Here is a 23,955-nt window from a genome sequence, read left to right on the forward strand (position 1 = left end):
CCCTTCTATATCTCTCTCTGTAGTGATAAACAAATTTCACTCGATTTACACCTCCTTTTCGTTTGGGGTTTATTTATTAAAACAAGTGTGTTTGGCAAATAAAAGTGAAACACCCCCGCAGTAATAGAATCAGTATATTTATGTATATGTCTTGTATAAGCAGTAAAGTTTTTAAATTGCAGTACTGTAATTCGATGTATTATTCAGTATCCTGATAAAATGCATGACTTTTGGAAAACACGTACGTACCTAGTTTACTTTTTCAAACATAATTGGATATTTAAAAGGACGTAATACAGGAAGACTGTTTTATAAAAATAGTAGTAGAAAAAAGTACTTAAACGAATCCTCACCGACCGACTGTAAAAGCTTATATCACAATAGATAATCGTTCACCTACTTACAAATATTATCTTTGTAGTTCAAGTGTTTCTCGAACAATTAGCTAATTCATATCTAAACTCATCCTCAAACCCATTTTGTTAAAAGAGGTCTGACGAGTGAAGAATCAGAAGCAGGCCCAGTGGTGCAACATAAAAATTAAATGTTATAACCTTGAAGGATGGGAAATGGGTGTCGTGTGCATATAAAAAATCTTTCATCTTAACAAGGCCGGACTAAAGTAGCCTGAACAACTTGTTTTCATCTGTTTAAGACCCACAATTTTATTTATAATGTTGAGTGAAATACAAATATTCTTTTATCTTAAATAATACCTGGACATTGTTTTTGGATATTATTGCATTCCCTTTTCGACCATAAAACTCAAATTTCGTCTTTCAAAGCTTAATAAGCAAGGATGGAGTTTACCGATTTAGATTCGTGTTCGGACTCTAACAAATTATTCTCTTCAATCGTATTCCCTGACAGGTTAAACTGACCGATATTGTGTACCGAAGGGAAGAACATAGCTTTCTTTGCATTGTTCTTTTGACATTTTAACATACTTGAGGAAATACTGTGACGTTAGCTATATTCTAACACAGGTAGTATGTTTATTTAGCGGATCTGCTCGTGCCAGTCGTGGGTTCCCACGATTGACCTTGTAGCGATTGTGTTTTGCCACAACCTTCCCCGCTCAACTCTAACTCAAGGTTGGCCGAATCTTAGGTGAAATTACCCTAGTTACGGTGGTTGTGGTTGTGGTGACAGGTGTCAAAAGTGATCTATTAGTTTTGACAGGTTTACGGTGGTTGTGGCTCTATCTTAACTTGGAAATTGTTGTTCGTCATACTGCATTTACGGCTATTTTCAATGCATGCATTGATAGGCTTAAGTAGCTCATATTGATCCCCTTTATACTGAATTATTTTACGATGGACAAAACACCGAATAAGTGTACTGTATTTTCGACGTTCGGTCATTCGAACCTCGGCTTCGTATTGGTCGTTGAATTTGAGCTCGTGTAGAAAGTGTCACTTAGGCCTAAGTGGTGAAATATACTACAGTATTGTTATTGTACACGTCGTTGTGTCACGTCAACATTAACTATGTTGTTTATGGAGTAAGATAAACTAATGAAGTGGATGTTTAGTTTATTATTTTTTTTGATTTTTTTATATTAGCTACTCCAAAAAAAAATTAGTAGATGTACTGTAACACAAGCAGATGAAATATAATATTGTTTAGCTCGTCTTGTATTTAAACCAAACTACAAAATCAACAATAACAATCAGCTTATAAACCGATTGTCTATTTTACAATTATAAATAATTGTGCTTGCATGAAGCAATTGCAGCTCATAAGTTATGTGCATAAAATTCCCATCTCCGCCCACTGATGGTACATAACATACAGCCATTGTATAAACGTAATGTACAGCATCAATCGTAGGGTAATTAGAATAGTTAGATACTTATAATGCATTTATACGACTGACCAATGTACGCTGTGTAGGTTGATGGAACATACATATTGCCTGATTGATCTCTAGCATTGCTAACATCTACTTTTCTGTTCAGTTAATTGTAATTTCTGACCTTTAGGTTGGTATTATATTTGCATTTGAGTACGCTTCCGCGGTAAGACTTTGCATTCTGATTTTAAAGTTGTGGCTGGTTTAGAATTGAAAAAAATTGTATTTGTGAACAACCGACAATTACTGCAGTTCCTCATAAAACAAAAAAAGTGTCCTCGAATAAAACACCGCGAAAACATTTATTGAACAATATCTTCCTCTACTATCATAACTAATAACTAAAGCTAAACCAAGAAGGTTCTGCTAAGCACTACAATATACATGTTTAGAGGCTATAAGATATATAAAACATGTTTTGCGCAACTACAGAGAACCCCTTTCGTATGATTATTAATTTACTGTACTTACTCTTCGAGGTCTTACACCATAGCCATTTGCATGGTGAGACAGTAAACTCTTTCGTTATACAAAAACTTGGGTTATAATTGATAGGCTAAATTTTTTATGAAAATCCAAGCGAACACCTTATGAATATATTAAACTCCATGACATTAACGAGAGGTGAAATGCTTGGGGTTTCAGTATACAGTAGTTACAGTGTCGTTTGTCGTTTAAGAAAAAATCCCAAACTTTCTACGGTTGTGGGCTAAACAACAGGTTAAGTTACTCTTCAATAGTTGACAAAAATCGTTTAAACAAATGTGCGTGTGGAACGAAATCGTCACTAATCGTGGAAATTCGACCCTGTTTATGAGATAAACAAACAAAGTGTTGTATTACGTTGAATCTGTGAAACAAGACCCGTTGGGTCAGATGTAAATGAGTTTGGAAAACAAATGTTGTCTTGTGTTTCATTTTTGATAGAATCGAGATTCGAGAGCTAGTTTTAATAGCGTTTAACACCGTGTGGAGAGCGTTATACAAACAGCTAAACATGCTATTGTTGTAGGATTTTTTTCCTTGTTTTTCCTTGCTTTTTTGCATTAGCCAAACTAATCTAACCTGACCTAACTGAACACAAAATATTTTGTTTTTTTTTACAAATATAGAATGTCTATGCAATATACGCAATGCCTAGTCAAAAGAAATAAAATCATATTGTTACTACTCAAGTTGATGCTTTGCTTAAAAACTACATAATGCGTAAGCGTTCTATAGAATGCAAGCATTATTATATCCAGCTGGTAACATACACAATGAATCGTTCGTGTAATGTCTTCATTGCGTCAGAAACACTACTTACTACAAATCGGCACTTGAAGACTGTTTTACAAATGATTAGCAGCGAAATATTTTGCAGTGTAGGAAATAATCTGAGTCTATTTACTGATTTAACAGTTTCAACCCTTATTAATGATTAAAATTGGAATTGGAAAGGTGTCGTTTGTTCGATAAATCAGTGGTAGAGGAAAAGATTTAATATTTGAGGTTTGTGCAAAAAACTGTTTGGTAAGGAATTATTCACTGGCAAGTATAGATTTGTCCATTGCATTTATTAAGAATGAGTTCGCGATCTTGATTGATATTACCGTTTAGGAATACTGTAGTTGCTAGTAACTGTGTGTATGACGATACAGTAGTTATTATTGTGGTTTACTTTACGACTGTTGGAGTTTTCCTGCGAAGAAACGAAACCTGTTTGTCCAGTCGGCTTCTCGCAACTGTCTTTGAGAGTGAACTTGAAAAACAACAGGTGTAAAGGCACCTGTCAAAGTCTATATTACACCGACGGCTGTTGTCTAGTACCATGGTTTTCAAAGTAGTTTTACTTTCCCATCAATAAACACACGGATACTTCCAAAGAAAATGTTTAAAAGATAAACACTGCTTCAGTTATGATTTGCGGTCATCAGTCTATTTGTTTTTGAACCCTTCCAAATTATCTCCACTTACATAAAAACGCTATGTTTTATCCTTTCCTCATCGTCTTCTGAAGTTTTACCTACACTCGTCACCTGAAAAATTACTCCAATTGTACTTTGGCTACTAAAGGATGAGAGAATCTTATAGGCCTAGTATGTCAATCAACCAATTAATTGTTAGCGTTCTAAGCTGAATATAAATGTGGAATGAGTCTTAGATACGCATTGGCTTTAATATAAGCCCAGCTGTTTCTTTATTTCAGACCATTGACTAAACATACTGAATAGTAAATATATAGTCAATGGTCAGAAGTATTTGGGGTGAGTAGTTACATATACCCCTATAACTAGATCCGTTTTTGAACTATCACTTTTTTCTCCAGATTGGTCGGTTTTATTCTAATTTCTAGGTGAGCTCCATAACCAATACTCCAACGTTTATATTTTTTACTATCTATTCCACAACAAATAACAAAATGATCCACTATTCTATCTGTCTACACAGCATCTCGGTTTCTCCACGTGTTCCACTGAGAATTACCACAGCGAATCCCGAGGTCGGCAAAGAAGCGGCGAGAATCGTGCTGAGAGAGTGAACTCCCTTGACAAATTGATAAAAATAGCGTCTGCGGCGCGGCGGCTGTCAGCTCTGCCAAGTGTAGGGGAGCGAGTGGCAGAGAGGCAGAGGCAGAGACAGGGGCGCCTAGCCGCCTAGTGAGCGCGCATCGTGGCATTGGAGCGGGGTGACCTTGAGGGGACCAATAGCGTGCGGCGAAAGTGCCAAGGTCATTTGGCTGGCACTCTGGCACTCCATGCGGAGCGGGGAGCTTCCTGCCATCGGGTTGTTCTTCTGGAGACGTTGGCGAATAGAGGTGTGCTGGTCTGGTTGAAGGCATCCAGTGACATTTTGTCTCAACACTAAAGAACGGTTAAATTTTATATAATTGTTTTTTGTGCTGCTGAGTGGTTATAGTGATTGTCTGACAATCGAAAGGTCACCGGTTCGATTATGAGAAAATTCAGTAACTTTTTGAAGGTCCGAAACTTGACCCAGCTGTCCCTATCATCAAGCAATGAAACAGCTGATCTTAAGCACAGAAAACATACAGTATGTTTTCTGTGTCTTAAGTCAGCAACAAAGCTAAAAAGATCATCTTACTCCTTTCTGTACACTCATTCTTCACTCATATTATTTATAATACGCAGCTAGGTGGTGTCCCTATTTACATTAATTTATAATTGATAAATAATGGATACTTTTGTGTTGGGACGAAGAACCTGTCACCAAGTCTCTGGTTCCGCCAGTAGTAACGAGACTCATATGGGATGAAATTATAGCTAATATGAGCTGATCTCGGTAGCTGAGTGGTTAGGTTATAGGGCTCGCATTCTAATCAGAAGGTTGCCGGTTCGATCCTATAAAGGTCAGTAGATTTTTTGATGGTTGGAAACCGGCTGTCTTTGATGTTCGCTGATCTTGTTTTCGGGCTAACTTAAAGAACCAGCCGATCTTGGTTACAAAAGTGGCAATTTATCCGTTCAATACACACCATTCAGTAATCTTCACAAATGTGTCAGTGACGCATAATGCTGATATCATCTGATACTATCGAGATTCTAAGTCACCGATACCTTCCTTTAGATAGAAGTTACATTATTTATAGACGAGTATCGGTTAAAACATCTTTGTTTTTGATGTTGGGTTGATTCTTTTCTCTGTGTGTTTGACATTGATGATTCCAATCCTGATGGGAATGCGAAGTAAAGATTAACCATTAAACATTGTACTTTTGACACGTCGAATGTGTTAAATGTTTCGAGTGAAGTAGGTCTTGTTGTTAACGGTACCAGACATTTTCTAGATGTAATAGAGATGCGAAAGTTACGAGAGTGGAGAGTTTCACACACTGATGAAATTTGCACTAGAGTAGATTTAATTTTGTAGATAATTTCCAACTGCTGCGTTCTCCTTAGGTGATATTGCCAAGTATAATTTTGAGTACAAAGGTTGACATTTTCACTACTTCTCTATCCAGCTTCTTTTAGGGTAGGTTGAATAATGAGTCCATCTTCCACATTTTCTTGATGTAGCGTTTAGTAATTTTATTTCCTCTGTCATATTGTTGTTTTTGAGTTTTCAATTGATTTCTAAGGAGTTTATATCCATAAATCTACACAAACACACGACCATGCCACTGTTTAGTTCTACCAGAGCACCAGTATCAGAATATGATAAATTATTGTTTTACCTTCGATCCATGTATTTTTCTAGTATAACTAATACGCTTTTAGTCATCCAATCCAACTGATCTGACCTATTAGCAAGTGTAAATGTTATTGTTTATATTTAACGCCAAACACTGGCAATATTGTACACAAACACGAGTATGATAATGGGGTTTCCCAATTGGATAAAACCAGATTTCCAATCTGCAACTGTTCAGACAGCGACGGCAGACAAACACTCAAGTGGAAAACTAGGAATCTCGTCAATTAGTTGATTGGTTTGATTCTGGTTTGTCGTTTGTCCCGCTTTGTTCAGTTGTGTAATCCTAATTTATATGTTAATGAGTTTTATAGTAGTTGATGAAATATACTATTATGTCATAGACATTATACAAAAGGCAGTTATCATTTATGTGGCCCTTTGATGAGATTGATGGTGTGAAAACTGATTATTGATTCTGTGGTGATGTGATGTATTGATTGTAATTAAGTGAAATGTGTTGGTAATTGGCTGTTGTGGGTGTTAGGGCCTGGAGGACCCTAACATGTTGCAATTAAGAAAGTGCTGTACTCTACTACCATCTTGAAATGACAATTAAATTGGAAACGTTGTTGGGGAACCAGAGGGCGGAAATCCTTACCCAGACCAGAAGCAGGCCAAGCCAGCTTTGATTACTTATTTTTAACTATTTAAAAGAACTATAGCTAACCTTCCAAACTAAACTGGTAGATAGTGTAAATGGTAATGAATAAAAAACAGGTAAATATCACTCCCTAACTCATTACTGAATCAATTTGGACTCATAAGGCGATTCCTGAAAGAATTGATACTTAAGCCTTCAACGTGGTGATTTTTGCATGTCTAGGAATGATTACCTCGTTAAGCGAGGTAATCATATAATTTGGAATTTACATTTCTGCGAATGGGGCGAAAGCCTGCCGGCTTCCCCTTAAATAATTAAACTAGCCTATCATCCTGGTCTTAGCTTGTACTTGCTGGGTGAAAAGTTGATGCATAACTTCCCTTACATATAAATGACTCTAGGCCTACTAACTTTATTTGTTTTTAAATGTTTTTCGCTCATTTTAAGTTATTTATCGCCTTCATAGTTATGCTCTTTCTACCTAGGTTTAAACTTTGAAGATGAAAACAACATCCATCATCAGGGTGAATGTAAAAGAAATAACAGTGGAACCTTGATAACAAGGCATTTTAAAATAAATTAATTCCAATTTGTTACTTACTGTACCCAATTACATATTATTGCAAACCTGGATAAAAACTCAACCTTGATTAAGGAGTCACATTTGTTAATCCCCGTTAGAGATTTGTTTTGATGGTTCTACTGGATTGGTCTAAAATACATAGAGATAAGAAACACGCAAAATTTGAGGACATGGTGCAGCCACCAGCTGATTTATTGAATGGTTTTATTTTCTGGACAACATGGCAGCCTTTTTCTTGGGCTTTGAAGCTATAAAACGTTCATAAAATACAGTAATCTCTTATACAACCAACTAGTTGTCTGTGTCAACCACCCGACTACCCGGAGTTGCCCTTTATGTTCACCTTGGGCTGACTGAGGCGACATTGAACTTGCCTTTCAACTCGGGTCTTTCACCAGCTGATATCGATATGCCATTTCTCACTGTCTACTCTAATATTCAACCCACCTAACTCAGTGTTGTGCTTCAAAAAGGAGATATTTTACAATTGTGCACGTTTGAATAAAGTTTTTGGTTACTTCGGTTGCGGTAATTTTAAGGCAAGTTTAGTAATTGTATGGCTTTTAGTAGAGGTTTCTGATGCAGAGAAAAGGTATATGTATGTCAGAAATACCATATTTATTTTTTAGATGGGTTGACTACAGCTTAAGAATGGGGGGGGGGTTCCACAAAGGTACGGCGTTATTGTATAAGTAAGCGGTATGGGTGATCGGCGGGATTTGAACCCCTTTTCTCCAGGTACTAAGTTCCGCTCTCTCACCAATAGGACCAGCCTCCCCATTGAGGATCGCCGTTATAATCTAAAGCAGTCGGCGATTTCAATTTCTAAGTCGGTAAATAAATATTAATATACTCTACGAGGCAGTTTAAAGAAGTTTGAAGACACGCAAAAGTTAAATTTGAAGGACGAAATGCACTTTTCTAGATACATGGGAATTTCATTGTAAATTTAGCGTTTGATTTTGAATCAAGAACAATGGTCTGAGAGATTGAATAGTAGCCAAATTGAGAATTATTCGTTTGTAAGGAATGCTGGTTGTGCTGTCCTGGTTATCCTTGAGTGTTTCCCTTTCAACTCGGAGTTTGACTTGTGGAAACCCTTTATGTAACAAGATAAAATGTAAACTTAAAGATACGCAATTATAAAAAGTTTAGGTTAAAAAATTGCATATTACCAAAAACATGTTATAATCTTATTACACAATTCATAGATTATCGTATTACAGTACTGTGTGTTTTAAACATTACAAATATGAGAGTCATGTTAGTCCCGCTAGTATAATAATTATGGTTTTAATTGTTCATGAGTACGGATCATTAATATTCATTATTACTTTTAACTATTCATAGGATATTTTATTTAACATTTTTATATGCAGATGTGTGGTTTGGGTTTCAGAAGAATTAATACAAAACGTTATTCTTAGCAATTACAAGTGAAAGAGGAATGTTCACAATATTTCTCTTTAAGGTTTCTTTGTATTGATTCCCGTACCTATGGAAACTGCCAAGACGTAAGACCCTTGACGACGTTATGTTAGGTTTTACAGCAATACATTCACTACTTAAATGCATTGTCAAATTTTTTATATCTTGAAAATAATTTTTGGTCTCTTTCCCACTAATTAGTGAGCAAAGTATTAAATGCACTATGTTGCATAGTTCTAACTGTGAACAAAACAAATTTAAAAATAAGTGATTTTCTTTGAGTTCCCTAGTTGCGAAAAAAATACAATAGTACAACTTTGCAAGATTTAAGTTTGGGCACCATTTGATTTCATCTCGATTATGAAAACAGATTGAGTTACATCCACAGAAAAGTAACATGACTTTGTCAGACTTGCATCTCTTGGAATTACTTGCCCAATATAATTTCACTCACTACTAAAATTATACCCAAAATTGCACTCTGCAGTCATATTTATGCTTAGGCCAAGACACATTGTTCTTCATATCAGGACTGTTCTTCTCCACTCATAGCCTAAACAAAGGTAAATGTCCAGATGCAGGACAATCCTTTTACCTCTAGCGTTGTTGTGAGCCGTTTGTCGTATGTCAACGATATCCATCTACCATCTGTCCGCGCTATCATGTGATGATCCTATGTTCTGATCAATGTTTTTGTTGCGTTAAGCTGTATATAATAGGTGTAGTTTAACTTGCGCTACTGAAAATTGTCTTGGAGAAGTAATTAGGATGGGCTATCAATTAGTGGTTATTTTATTATATTACTACTGGCCTGTTCTAAATATTGTATTTTTCATTATTTATCATCTACAAAAGGATTCACGAAGTTATGAAAGTGTACTAATTGGTAAAAACTTAGTTGCCCGCATAACGGATTTTTTTCCCTGATATTACAATTCTGTTCGTTCTATAGTTCACGTGAGGTCCTCCCATGACCTAAAGTAGTGTAATATTACCTGATTTAACTAATAAAATACCGTTTGACCTAAATATCCCATTCTGCTCACCGTGTGCAGTGTACATAATGTCAATGTAGGTCACATATGTCGTTCACTGACGCCGCATGAGTCATTTGTGAATTGGAACTAATTTAAGTGATTGAAAGTTTAGTTTATAACCGGTAAAAGGTAATTGAAATCTTACGAGTATTTGGATAGGAAGACTGAAACTTACACTATAATAAATGTACATCGAAGTACTATCTAAAATCAATACAATATTCAGAGTAGTATAAAACCTTAAAACCACAAAAATAAAAATAAATAAGCAAATAAACCTAAGGGAAATTTGTTTTTGAAGAATTATCAGAGATTTTAATATAACAAAAATGCAATATGGATGTTATTTAACAAAATTGTATTCAACAATACAAAAAGCTTTACTGCAGAAAGTACATGTAATAGGAATTGATTATAATGTTTGTATTTAAATAAGTAATTGACTGATTAGTAAAGCTAAAATTAATTTGATTACTTACCCTCATAATGTTTATATTTAGTTATTTTTAAATTCATATGTGTTATTGTCACTGTTTTAAAATGTTGTCTTGATTTATATTTTAACACGAAATAATAAGCAAGACCCTCGTTGGTTCTGTGATTTGATTTAAAATATAGGACATATTTTTTAGTTTGTTTAACATAAATTGTAAATACTTTAATACTTTTCAATAAAGATTTGAACCCCCTTCCTCCCTACCCAAGAACTATTATATAGCTTCTCAATAGTTTCCTTTTCTTAAAACTATAACCTGTAACTGTGATAAATAAATAGGTTTCGTATTGCTTATTAATAAAAACTCTACAATGCTACGCAAAAAATGTATTGTCCTCAAGCTTATGTAACCAAATCACGTCTTCTGTAACATTACGATTGAAAGGTCAGTAGCTTTTTGATGGTTCGAAACTGGACCCAGCTGTTTCTGATCATTGGACTTCAAATCAATGGTCCTGGCTAGAAACAACTGATCTTAGTCAGTAGCAAAGCTACAAAGATCATCTCACAAAATTCTACGCTCATCCTTCACTCATATTTGGGTTAAAATACGCACCTAATAGGTGGCGTCCCCATCTCAATTGATAATCGATTATCATTAACATATCCTAAAGGGAAAATTTCGAACCAGGTTCAATAAGTGTCAAATAGTAGAACATCAGATGTGTTTAACCAAACTAAACGTGAAGTGGTGAAGAAGGCAGATTCAGCGAAGCAATGCTCCACTGTCAAGGCCACAGACGCTGTAAATACTGAGACAGACAAAAACAAGACGGACTTACGCTCTTGACCCTTCCACCAACACTAACACTACAACTGTCTGTAGCGTCTCTTGGTCCCTTTATAGTCACATGAACACTAACAAACGTAAAGTCACATATTGGTTAAAGATTCAAGCGTTGATGAGCATAGTTGATGGAATAAAAATTTTGTATACAGATGGTTTTAATTGGATGTTTTTTTAGGGCTAGACCTATCTAGAACGTTTTACATTTGTTTTTGGCAGTTGCAAATATGCTCATAAAATGATGTAGTTTGTTAAGCCAAAAAAGAAATGTTGAATTTTAACTTGTACTTGGGAAGAAGTGGATAGTTTTGAGATCTGTGAGCAGTCTGTATTTCAAATTTCTGATTTACGTTTTTTGCATGATCACATTTCTTAACTACCTAATTGATTCTACAGTATTATTTTGTCTTTCCCGGTAAACAGTATCAATTATGAACAGGCAATTCTACTACACTGAATCTGATTATATTATTATATTCCTGTTAAAATGTGAATGGAGTAAAAGTAGAAATTATGTAGTGATAATAATACAATTTTTACCTGGGTAGGCCTAGTTTCAAACCCACTTAAAGTATAAAACAATCACCATAATTAATTGATGGTAAAACTTGATTAGGAACAAGATTTTTTAGGCGAAGAAACATTTTATTTTTGAAGTACATCTTAAAACAAATATTTAGTTAATTATTTTCTATGTGTTTGTTTTTTACTGAGTTAAGTAGTTCAGAAAGAAATGTAAACAGTTGCTTGTGGTTTATACACTGAACCTGCCACAATAATGACTGATAACACACATAAACAACATAGTTCTAGATAGTAGATAGTAGCCTAGTTAGTGGCTGATAAGAAACAGATTATACTGACATAACCTCGTACAACATTTGATGTATTGACCAACGTCTCCAAACAATTAGTGTTTGGTATAATAGACAGCTACTTCCAGCTCCAAAATACTGTACCAGCCCAGTTGATTGATTATGTCCTTGAACAGACTAAAGATTGCTCAGTAGCTGAAACTAGTTGCCATACATACTTACATTGGATTGCCTTTAAACAAATATTTTACATAATTATTACTCTACATAACTCGTAACTTTGTTTATTTGTTATAATGTACTATGGATACAGTACGTACAGTAGTTTTTTATATTGTAAATGTTACAAATCAATGTTATACTATAATACGTATTCCACTCTTAAAAATTTAAGGTGCTTTTCCAGAAACATTCTTGTATTGCGCTCACAAATAATGATGGAGTCGACCCAAATATGATGCAAATTTCACAACTATCCTGTTTGGTTATTAAAACATTTGAAATAAAGAAATTATTTTAAGGGGAGTGTTAAATATGTGTTTTTAGATTGTGGAATTACACAGCTTGCTATAGCCTGTTAATATTGAAGTTAAAATGACCAACTTGCCAACTACCTTTGTTTACAGTTTAAAAAGTTCTGGTTATCAGAAATGTTATGGTTATGGCTAATAATCTATTGTCTATGAAAAGGTGGCAAATATTGTGTTGATGAAGGGATCATAGCACAAAACAGGTTGAAGTTCAAGTACCCTAATGTTCAGTAATAAAGATCGGATTATTCTATCAGTAGATTAGACAGTCACGGTTTTCTTTTAATAAAAAAATCTAACTTGTCAATGTCCACACAAACTAACTACTTCGAAAATTATTCAGTTTATATTGATATCTTTTGTTTACTTGAAAGAAGGTTTTCTTTAAACTGAAACTCATAAATTAATACCATCTTTATTTCCTCAGTTAACTTGATATGTTTTTCTATTTGTAAATACATTTTGTATAGTATACAGTGTATATAGTAGACGGTGGACAGGGCGGCCATGTTGTATCTGCCAAGGTTGTGTTCAACTGCCCAGAGAGGAGTTGGCTCATTGAGCCATCATGTTGGCGTAGTGCCCATCATTCCTACTGGAGTTGCGAAACTCTTGATTACCTAAACATTTTACTAGTAACACCTTTCATCTCAATGTTGTCCACACAAACTTAGTCTATTCAGCCGAGTGGTTGTGCGAAGCACTTAAAAGTTGTTAATTTGATTTTAGAGAAAATTCAGAAGCTTTTTGAATGGAGTGAAACTAGACACAGGTGTCTTTAGCAAGTTTTCCATAATGATCCTGACTACAGCTGATCTTAGCCAGTATATACATCATCCACTCTTTTATACATTCCGTATATGCATACTAAGATTGTGTACACAGAATGAGTTACTGACTTAGTGAATTGTTAGCGAATTTCCCTATAGGGAAGTAGCTATTACCGTAGGTGGCATGGTAAGACATAGGTCCAGGACCGATTTACTTTTCCATTTTGATGCCAAAAACCCAATTTGTTCAAATTTTTATATATACGTCCATGAACGCTATAACTTGAGTAATTTTTGTCCGAATTTAATGACATTTGGTTTAAATGTGCAAGGCGGGATAAACTTGAATGAGTTCGCGAACCAGCATGATCGGACTATGGGAAGGGGGTTTTATGGGGTAAAAAATAGTTTTTCTCATTTTTGACCCTCAAAACAAAAAAAATCCCAATTTCTCTATTAATATTTTACTAAAAAGTACACTTTATTAGTTTCCCTGTGGACAAACCTAGGTGCTCATTATACCTAATGTTATTTAAATAGATAAAATTGAAATTTAATTCAGACAAATGGAAATTCGCTTAGTCGGCAGGTTTGCTGTGGCTGGGTATTTGTTTTTTGTTTAATGTGTACACCATATGGTATTGTATTAATGATATGTGCAACAGTTAGTGATAACAATGATATGTATAGGTTTTGAAAAATTGTTTCTAAAACATAATACTACAACTCGGTCTTAAAGTCATGGTATGGTGATTTAATAATGTTATGTGTCTGTAAAATTTAAAATCGTAGTATAAGTTATACATTTTGGTGTTTTCATAGTGTTGGTGTTTTTCCATTTTTTTCTAAGGGAACAGCCTGATACTTAGTGATAGTATATCTCATTCTAAACAAATTCTAGACCCAAATTGAAGCTGACAGTGCGCTAGGTTTTGATTATCGTCGCAGATTTTCCCATTGCCCAGTCAGCATTGAAGGCACGTGACAGCCTAACTAGGCCAGCTGGTTGCTCGTTCATCATTCTCTGTCCCACTGTACTTATTCATACATTAAAACACTCACTTATTCAGTCCCGTGTCACCTCTGCAGCCATGGTTTGGGTTAGGACAAATAAATCTTATAGGCCGCACATTATACGGGACTGTGCTGGATTTTGTAAGCATTCAATCTTTCTTGTAATGTGTAGTTGGTAGTCAGTGATGGATTGTTTAGTGGTTCTTGATAAATCATATTGACTATGAATGCAGTGAATATTATTCTCAACTTGTAAAATCAAAAGACTTGTGTGGGTCAATTTCAGCAATGCATTAACACACAGTTAATGTTAACAAAATGGTTCTTATTTTTGGGTTAATTTTAATGTGTGTGTGCGCTTTGCTCTTAGATTATGAATGGAGGACAAGTAGTTTACAAAAGAATTGATCACTCTATACATCATAATAAAACATTACTAAAGAAACTTGTAAATAACAAGACAAACATGATGAAGCTTTCAAATGTTACATGATGTAAATAGATGTTGATTAAAATTAACTTAGATGAACCAAAACAATGATTAATCTATTAGAAAGTACAATACAGTATTGTAGTTGTTTCGCTATTAATTTTAGCCTTTTTCAGTATTTGTTCTGTATTTACAGTGGTCGTCAAACTGTACTATTTCAGATATCTAGAGAAACTTAAATTATTAAGACTAGCAATGGCAACATCGTTACATAGCTATGAATCTTTTTCGGTAAGGTTTCATTTTGGAAATGTATTTGAAATATAGTGAAGTACTAACCCTTGGTTATTATTTCGGGTAAATCACTTTCACGTAGTTTTAATGTGTTAAAACTTACAAAATAATCTCACTCTCTTTCGTAACATCTAATTGACTATACCATGAATTATTGCCGGCACGCCAGTACAAACAATTTCGGCAATCGGCATACAATAATATTCATACTTAGAACTTTACTGTGTTTTCACCACAGTGGCCTCTGCGTACACCTTCTACACTGCTCATAAATAATATCAGTGGAGTTATTACACCTGAAAAGTTCTAACGTCGTAGGTTACACGTAGGGGGTATCTATTATGTTAAAAAGGCTAATATTACTCTACTTTTCTTACTTTCACTAGTCTATTAGCTTCCTCAACTAAATGTGATGTTGATATTTCTAGGTACGTGGTAGTATTACTGTGGTTATGTGATGTACTGATTGTGTTTGTTGTCTGTTACAGGTCTCAGTTTGGACAGCAACATCTCCTTGACTTCAGTAGGACCTCAGTCACCTCTAGATATGAAGCCAGACACCAGCATACTGGGTGGAGGGGGGTTCAGTCCAGGAGGACCTCATAGTCCTGGGTAAGCTTTAAACATTAGACATATGTAACAGACTTTTAATTGAAATGGCGACCATACAATGTAGGTATTTTAAGCCAAGTAAGGAGATGAGTGTAGGACGAGTGGCGCGATTTTGTAGTCTTGTTACTAAGGCTGACATGATCCTTAGACAGGACTGTTAATTAATAGCCTATATAGACAATGACAATTAAGGGACCTAAAGTTTATAGTGTATTTCCAAGCGTACACATATTACGCGCCTCATAAAAGCAAACTGGTTTTGTTTTGTTTGGTTGGAAAACTGGAGTGCGGTAAAGTAAAATGAGTGTGATAAAAGTAAGTAAATGCAGCAATTAGCTATGTTGCGTGCTACAATCAGTGCAAGGAAGCCTGCTTTGTCAGACAGGATAAATTATTTTAAACAAACTCAGATTAAACAAGCTTTATTACAAATAATTTTAAAAGTTAGATTAAATTGAACAAGATTGTTTAAACTGCATAACTTCCTCGTGTTGTCAACAAATATGTAATAGTGTTACAAGTCAGGAGCCCCGCGCAACAATAGCCAGGCGCCGTCTCAAAAGGGTTGTTTGTTTACACGGGTGTCTCCGTACGTGCCAGTGAAAGACAATAGACCCATGTCAACGGACTACGTCAATAGGGTCTTTGACGTCCACCAGAAGCTTCTACGGTGATCTGTAAACAGCTTTGTTTGGGCTACTAGGTGCCTCCAGAATGTTCCACGGCAAACTTATATAAGGGACTGTCTTCCGGCACACGGAGTTGAGTTGAGTTAAGTCTTCCGAGAATCATCGAAGCGACGGCACGCCGGTGTGAGTGACCAGTGCTAGTGGCAGTGACAGTGTAGTGACAGTGAGAGTAACAGTGTAGTGACTCTAGTGACAGTGTAGTGACAGTATTGTAACAGAAGTGATAAATCCTGTAAAGGCTAGCTGTAAGTAGAAACATTGTAAATTATAATAGGCATTAGCTAGGTTTAGATAGGGTTAGTTAGGTGTTAGGTAATTGTAATATTTGTAAATATAGATTAATTAGTGTAAATAAATAGTTAATATAAAATCGCCAAGTTTTTATTGTAAAGAACCCGTTAAGCCCGCAACAATTGGTGTCAGGAAGCGGCATTATTTTGGCGATTTTAATTGTAAAGTATTGAGTTACATTTTAGTTGTATTAAACATTAGGAATTTGTATCACAAATTTGTTAGAAAATCAATAGTTAATTAATTGCTTTTGTTAAAATTGCGTTGTCAAAAATAGAAATTATTTATTGTAAAATTATTTTAATTGTTTGGCATAAAAATGGCTTTCAAAGGTGTGAAACTTGATGAGTTAAAAGTAGCTGATCTTAGGAGAGAATTAGAAGAACGAGATCTTGATACTAGTGGAACTAAATCAGCCCTTCAGGCACGCCTTAAACGAGCTTTAATTGATGCAGGTGAAGACCCAGATAACGTTTTATTTGAAACATCTGATTTTAATAAAATGCTTAAAAACCTAGAAGCAAATATTGAGTCAAAAATGTTAGAAAACAGCAAAGCGTTAGAGTCAAAAATGTCAGAAAATAGCAAAACATTAGAGTCAATGTCAGAAAATAGCAAAGCATTAGATTCAAAAATGTCAAACCTAGAAGCAAATATTGAGTCAAAAATATTAGAAAACAGTAAAGCATTAGAGTCAAAAATGTCAGAAAATAACAAAAACTTAGAAGCTAGCATTGAGTCAAAAATGTCGAATGTAGAATCAAAAATGCTGAACAAGTTAGATGAGTATTCTAGCAAAGTTGATGATTTAGAAAGTAGGATCAATGAAATGGATGAAAAATTTAATTGTATAGAAAAGAATCTAGAAGATAGGTTAGTTAAGCTTAGGCAGGAAATGGCTGCATCGGGGAGCTTCACACCTGCGTCATCGGCTAGCACTGGCGAACTTCAGCAGGATAACGCCCTAGAAACGATCTCCAAGCCAGCGCCCACCATTGCTGCCGTTGCCCCTCAGAACATCGTTCCTCACTTCGATGGTAAAACTCCCTGGGAGGACTACATGCTTCTCTTCGAGACAGCGGCTATGGTTCATGGGTGGACCGAGGAGACAAAGGCTTCAGCACTGTGCCTTGCACTACGGGGCGATGCGTTAGCTGTTCTGCATGCTATGCCAATGGCGGAGAGGAAGAATTTCGCAGAATTAGTGAGAAGATTGGACATGCGGTTTGGAAATCGACATATGGACCAGCTCTACCGGTCACAGCTGCGGAACCGGATCCAGAAGCCCAGCGAGTCACTCCAGGAGTTTGAAGCCGACATTGCTCGCCTGGTGAGAAACGCCTATCCATCGGTCACGGATGATGTCTACGAGAGTTTGGTGGTGGATAAATTCCTAGACGGTCTACGTGAACCTGAGACTCAACAGGCAGTGAAGCTCGCCAGACCAAAGACCTTGAGTGACGCACTGACACAGGCACTGGAGTTCGAGGCTGTACGGCAGTCGGTGAGAGGTCAGGCCCGAGTCCGTGTGGCAGACACAGAAACTACATCTCCACTTGACATCGAGGAGCTGGTGAAAAGAGTTCTGGAGGCGCTAAAAAATCGTCACCGGCAGGCACGCTGTTGGAACTGTGGAGAGATGGGGCGTCCCCGGAGTAAACCTCATTCAATCCCTCCAGGATCGAAGCAGGAGTATGACTTCGAGTCAAGTCATCGCACTGGGCCGAGCCATAAGAAGGCGGATGCACTATCCGGAAGACAATGTGGAGACAACGGAAATCGTTGGGCGCGCAAGGAAGACCATATTGCATCGGTTCGTCGTGTGACCGCCATTAACGACGAAGGGGACAGGAAGAAGCTGTCAGAGGACCAGAAGGGGGGCCCAGACTTTAAACACACCAAGCAATGGAAGATGGACAATAATAGAAGACCATCGTGGCAGGATGCGGCTCCCTTGTCTAAGAACGGGAAGATGATGGACGAGATATATGAGAGGGTCCGTCACAACATATCTGGAGCAAGTGACAGGATGAAGGAGAGGTACGACGTAAAGGCCGAGAGAGGAGGGTTCACACCTGGTGATCTCGTGTGGCTACATAATCCCCGAAGGCGTCGTGGATATTCACCTAAACTCCAGAACTCGTGGGAAGGACCTTATGAAGTTATTTCCCGTCTAAATGACGTCATCTACCGGATTAAGAGGCAACCATACGGCAAACCCATATTAGTCCATTTAAACAGGCTTGCGTCCTACAACGGGAATCACGGCAAACAAGAGGAACAACAAGTTCGGAACCCCTCAACCGAGCCAAGAGACATCGTGCCTGAGAGACGTGGAAATGAAGGACCGAGGCTGTTATACAAGGACCTCTTCACTTTGCCAGTGGAATATGCCTTGGCCCACTGCGTAGCAGAAGACCTGAGAGCGTCGCGAGGTATAGCCACAGTCTTCAGGAAAAAGTTTGGAGGGACTGAAGATCTCGAGCGTCAGAGCCCCGCCATTGGCACAACCCTTCACCTGAAGCGCAATGGACAGCATTTGTTCTACCTCGTTACGAAGGAAACATCTAACAAGAAGCCGTCCTACGAATCCTTGAAGAAAAGCCTGCAAGACCTGCGAGACAAGCTCCTTCGGATTGGAATAAAAAAGCTGGCTATTCCAAGGCTGGGATGTGGTTATGACGGATTGGAATGGAAGATTGTAAGAAATATGGTGCAGGAACTTTTCGAGGACACTGGCATCGACATTGTGGTCTGCGTATTCAACCCGTGGGGGACCGGAGACATTGGTCCAGAAGATCTCAAGCTTCGAGAGAAATCTGTTCTGGGGCAGAACAGTCTTAAGGAGGGGGTAGTGTTACAAGTCAGGAGCCCCGCGCAACAATAGCCAGGCGCCGTCTCAAAAGGGTTGTTTGTTTACACGGGTGTCTCCGTACGTGCCAGTGAAAGACAATAGACCCATGTCAACGGACTACGTCAATAGGGTCTTTGACGTCCACCAGAAGCTTCTACGGTGATCTGTAAACAGCTTTGTTTGGGCTACTAGGTGCCTCCAGAATGTTCCACGGCAAACAAATTTAAATGCTACTCAATTCAAAGATAAAATAAAAGATAAAATAATTGAGAAAGCCTACTATTCACTTGACGAATTTTTGGAGAACCCTATAATGTAGATAATTCTCTGATATCCTACATGAGTTTATTTTAATTATTTTAACTATTAATTTTACTATATAATACATCACTATGACGAAACACCTGTTCTTATGTATGAAATGTACTTTATAAAGAACGTATTGTGTAAATAAAATATGTCTTATGTCTTATGTCTTATGTCTTATGTCAAACTTATATAAGGGACTGTCTTCCGGCACACGGAGTTGAGTTGAGTTAAGTCTTCCGAGAATCATCGAAGCGACGGCACGCCGGTGTGAGTGACCAGTGCTAGTGGCAGTGACAGTGTAGTGACAGTGAGAGTAACAGTGTAGTGACTCTAGTGACAGTGTAGTGACAGTATTGTAACAGAAGTGATAAATCCTGTAAAGGCTAGCTGTAAGTAGAAACATTGTAAATTATAATAGGCATTAGCTAGGTTTAGATAGGGTTAGTTAGGTGTTAGGTAATTGTAATATTTGTAAATATAGATTAATTAGTGTAAATAAATAGTTAATATAAAATCGCCAAGTTTTTATTGTAAAGAACCCGTTAAGCCCGCAACAATAATACAAAAATTGTACCAAAGTGGAATTGACATTTACAAGAAATGTTAGAAGATTGTTGAGTATACTAGAATGTTCTTCAGGCGAAAAGATCATTTAACAAGAAGTCTTGACAAACAGAACTATAATAAAAGATTCCTTTTCATGTTTTCTTTGATGTTCAATTGTTATCTAAGGAAAACCAATACTTGAGAAACCCTTTATTACAATGCAACATTTAATCAATACTGTTCAAAGATGCATTGCTTGTTTATTGTAAGATTTAGTTTATATCAACTATTAGATTTTTTTTACTTAATTCTTAGCCCTGATTACAGTATTTACAAAAACTGTTAACATTGTTTGTTTTCTAGATTTTTCAATCTAACTCATTTAATTTGTTCAATTTTAATTATTCTTTTATTCACATCCCTCAGCTAAAATGAAAGTCAAATATATTTTTTTAAGTTTGCAATTCCTCAGTTCATTTAATGTTAAACAGTGTTAAAATGTTTTTAAATTCCTATATTGTTCAATGTTTATGTGAATCATGAAAAGTGGGTTGATAACAGTTGTGCAAACCAAACAAAGAAGTAGTTGTGATAGGATATGTAGGTTATGTACACATCAGATCAATACCTCCTATGATATTGCTATCTCATGTACCATAGGTATTTTGCCCAAGGTCTTTGGCAAAAGTACAAGAATCCTGGTCGCTTACAACTTACAACTGGTTTGATCTTTTCCTATTAAGGTTTATGTTGCTTAGGATTACATGATTTGTGCTGCGTAGTATTTTTATTTTTAACATAGCCAATTCATGCAATATGGGGGTTTGGATGACTTGTTATGGTGGTGTACGTTCTGTGGAATTTGTTTATTTTGTTATTATTTTTTTAACTTGATAAAACTCTATTATGGATATGGATGCCAAAAATGCCGAGTTACTGAACACCCTCTAAAATAGTCACTATTGCAATTATAGCTGAAATCAAAAGACTATTGTTAGATGTACAGACCATTTGGCGAAATTCTATTGTAATATTCTGGAATGTCTAACCTTAGGTAATCGTCCAAAAACTCTGCCAAACTGGCCCTATTCATGTAATAAATCTTCGTGCTTGGCTCCCATTGGATGGCGTGCGAGGCTTCTGATTGGGAATTAGCGAGTTCCACCGAGGGACCGAGTTAGCGACTTCCGTACGAGGACGGAATTCGCTAACCTGGCTCTAGAGCGGGTTCAGGAGTTAGCCAATTCCGTAACCGAACAAGTTAGCGAGTTCCTATCATCAACCAAATTTGAAGATAGGGCGTTTAACATGGGGTTAGCTAGTTCCAGAGTTAGCCAATTCCGCGGACCCCCGATGCTGGATTAGTAAAGTTTTTCTATAATGAAATACTACAGAAAATCATTTGATATTGTTACTTCAAGTATGTGTCTGACGTCTGTCCTTCAGAAATATGTTAAACATTTTTTGTGTTTAGCGATTTAATCATATTGGGAAGAAGTGATTAGGCCTACCTTAAAAAGAAAGTTATCACCTAGGCCATGGTCCAATTTACTTTTTTATTTGTTTGTCTCCAGAAGCCGAAAACACTATTTTTGTAGTTTTGAAGTATATATGGGTCCTTGAATTCAATAACTTTGGAAATTGTGGTCCGATAGGAAAACTGTGATGATGACCAAACAAAATTAATCAAGTTCATAGTAGAATTGTGCTGTGTGACATACAACTAACCTGTCTGATGATGGTATTTTTCAGAGGTTTCCAGATGGGTCCGAGTAGTATTCTCAACAACTCCAGTGCTGCCAACTCACCTTACCCTCCCAACCATCCACTGTCAGGCTCCAAACACTTGTGTTCTATCTGTGGCGACAGAGCCAGTGGAAAACACTATGGGGTTTACAGGTAATTACCACACCATTGTTACGTTACTAAAAGTTAGGTAAAGTTTAAGAGCAAAATCAACATGCTTTGTAGATTTGGATTGGGGTAATTACTTTTGATTCTTTGGAATTCGTAGCTTCTTTAAAATTTGCTTTTTGGATTAATGATATCCACAAGTAATCGTATGGTTCATAAAATGGTGGATAATACCTTATCTGTCTGAATTCTTTTTGGCCTAAAGTTAAATTAAATTCATTCCATAACATTTGTTTTTAAAATCAATTTATCATGTAGCGAAAATCAATTGGTTACTGTCAGGTGTGAAAAAATAAATAAGAGGGTCAATACCAAAGAAACTGTCTTTGTTTCATACTAAAAAATGCTGCCCCGTAAATTAAAAATATGTTCATTGCCTGAAGTTCATTGTTGGTGATGGTGAGTTAATGTTGTTCAAAGGTTTATTGCGGACATTTTCCATCACGAATGTAAAAAAAAAAAAAAAAAAAAAACAATACACAACGTTTCGGGATCTGGAATCTGATCCCGTCTTCAGGTGAAAAAAAACTTAACTAACACATTACAACTAACAATACACAAACGCCCAACCTAAGTTGGAATACACTACCGAGGGTAGTAGTCAAAAAATATGCACTGTATAGCAGTCAAGTCATGATACAACATGCAATTAATAACAAATCACAAAACACTATAATCTATAAAAGGTTTACGTACAAAAAAACTCACACAATGGAACACTAACAACACCGTACGCTATGACTCCACCAATGAGACGGACCTAAACCTTTTATAGATTATAGTGTTTTGTGATTTGTTATTAATTGCATGTTGTATCATGACTTGACTGCTATACAGTGCATATTTTTTGACTACTACCCTCGGTAGTGTATTCCAACTTAGGTTGGGCGTTTGTGTATTGTTAGTTGTAATGTGTTAGTTAAGTTTTTTTTCACCTGAAGACGGGATCAGATTCCAGATCCCGAAACGTTGTGTATTGTTTTTTTTTTTTTACATTCGTGATGGAAAATGTCCGCAATAAACCTTTGAACAACATGTTCATTGCCATGAAATATAAAATAACCATACTTAAAAGTGTAGTTTTTTAAGCCAGGCACTAAACATTGAAAATGCACTGTTTTGCTGTAAAATACAACAACATTCATTGGAAATATCATCTGAAAAAACATTAAGGTTGAGATTAATCAAATCAAATTTTTAACATTTTGTTCCCGAAAGTGTTAGGCCAAGTCATAGGTAAAGTTTGAATGAATACACGAGTATATTGTTGAGGCTATTGTAGTTAAAGGGAGAGGAAGGAACTACGCTGTGGCAAGGTCTTGTTCAATGCCAATGTCAAGGTTATATCGGTTGCTCAACACTTGACCACGTTAACACGTCAACCTAGCTACTCGTAATGCATCACCTGGTTAAACATAGCTTGTTGCATCCAAAAATGTGCATGTAATTGTGTAACAAACTCTTCACCTTTGTAGATAACATTGATAACTTCTTAAATGTCCAATGATGATTTCTCAAATGCTATTTGCAATGTGTTGCAATAGAGAGAACTCATAAAATTAAATTTAGTAATGCTAGTTGGTAAAAAGTGGGTTGTTTTTTTGTTTATCTCAGGTTGCCACAGCCGAAAGATAAGACTTCCACAGATCAATTGTCTGGTTCAGGTTCAGAAATATAACATTGTGATAATTTTCCTCCACTATTTATTTCTTTGAACTTATGTTCACCGGGGTTCAGTGACATAAAGTATCCAGTGAATAATTGATTTTTCATTTACCATGAAATCAGCTGTCATGAAAGCTAATTGAGTAAATCCCTAAGGGCGAAACTTGAAGAAGGTGTAGTTTAGTAGTTTCCATTTCATACCAAATTCATTTGTGTGATCACTGTTAAAAGGGTAAAAAAC

At 36.3% G+C, this 23,955-nt stretch overlaps 1 protein-coding gene across 3 annotated transcripts in view; it reads left to right on the top strand.

The window, feature by feature from the left end:
* LOC129000079 (retinoic acid receptor RXR-alpha-B-like) overlaps positions 1-23,955 on the top strand; it is a 52,240-nt gene that overhangs the window by 16,778 nt on the left and 11,507 nt on the right. For all 3 annotated transcript variants that reach the window (XM_054426957.1, XM_054426955.1, XM_054426956.1), the window contains exons 2-3: positions 15,323-15,446; positions 21,888-22,034. In XM_054426957.1, the coding sequence (XP_054282932.1) occupies positions 15,323-15,446; positions 21,888-22,034 (271 nt within the window). The remainder of the gene's footprint in view (positions 1-15,322; positions 15,447-21,887; positions 22,035-23,955) is intronic.

Source organism: Macrosteles quadrilineatus, unplaced genomic scaffold (assembly GCF_028750875.1).
Source record: "Macrosteles quadrilineatus isolate MER2022 unplaced genomic scaffold, UCM_ALF_1.0 Scaffold_8__2_contigs__length_117827958, whole genome shotgun sequence".
Classification (NCBI taxonomy): domain Eukaryota; kingdom Metazoa; phylum Arthropoda; class Insecta; order Hemiptera; family Cicadellidae; genus Macrosteles; species Macrosteles quadrilineatus.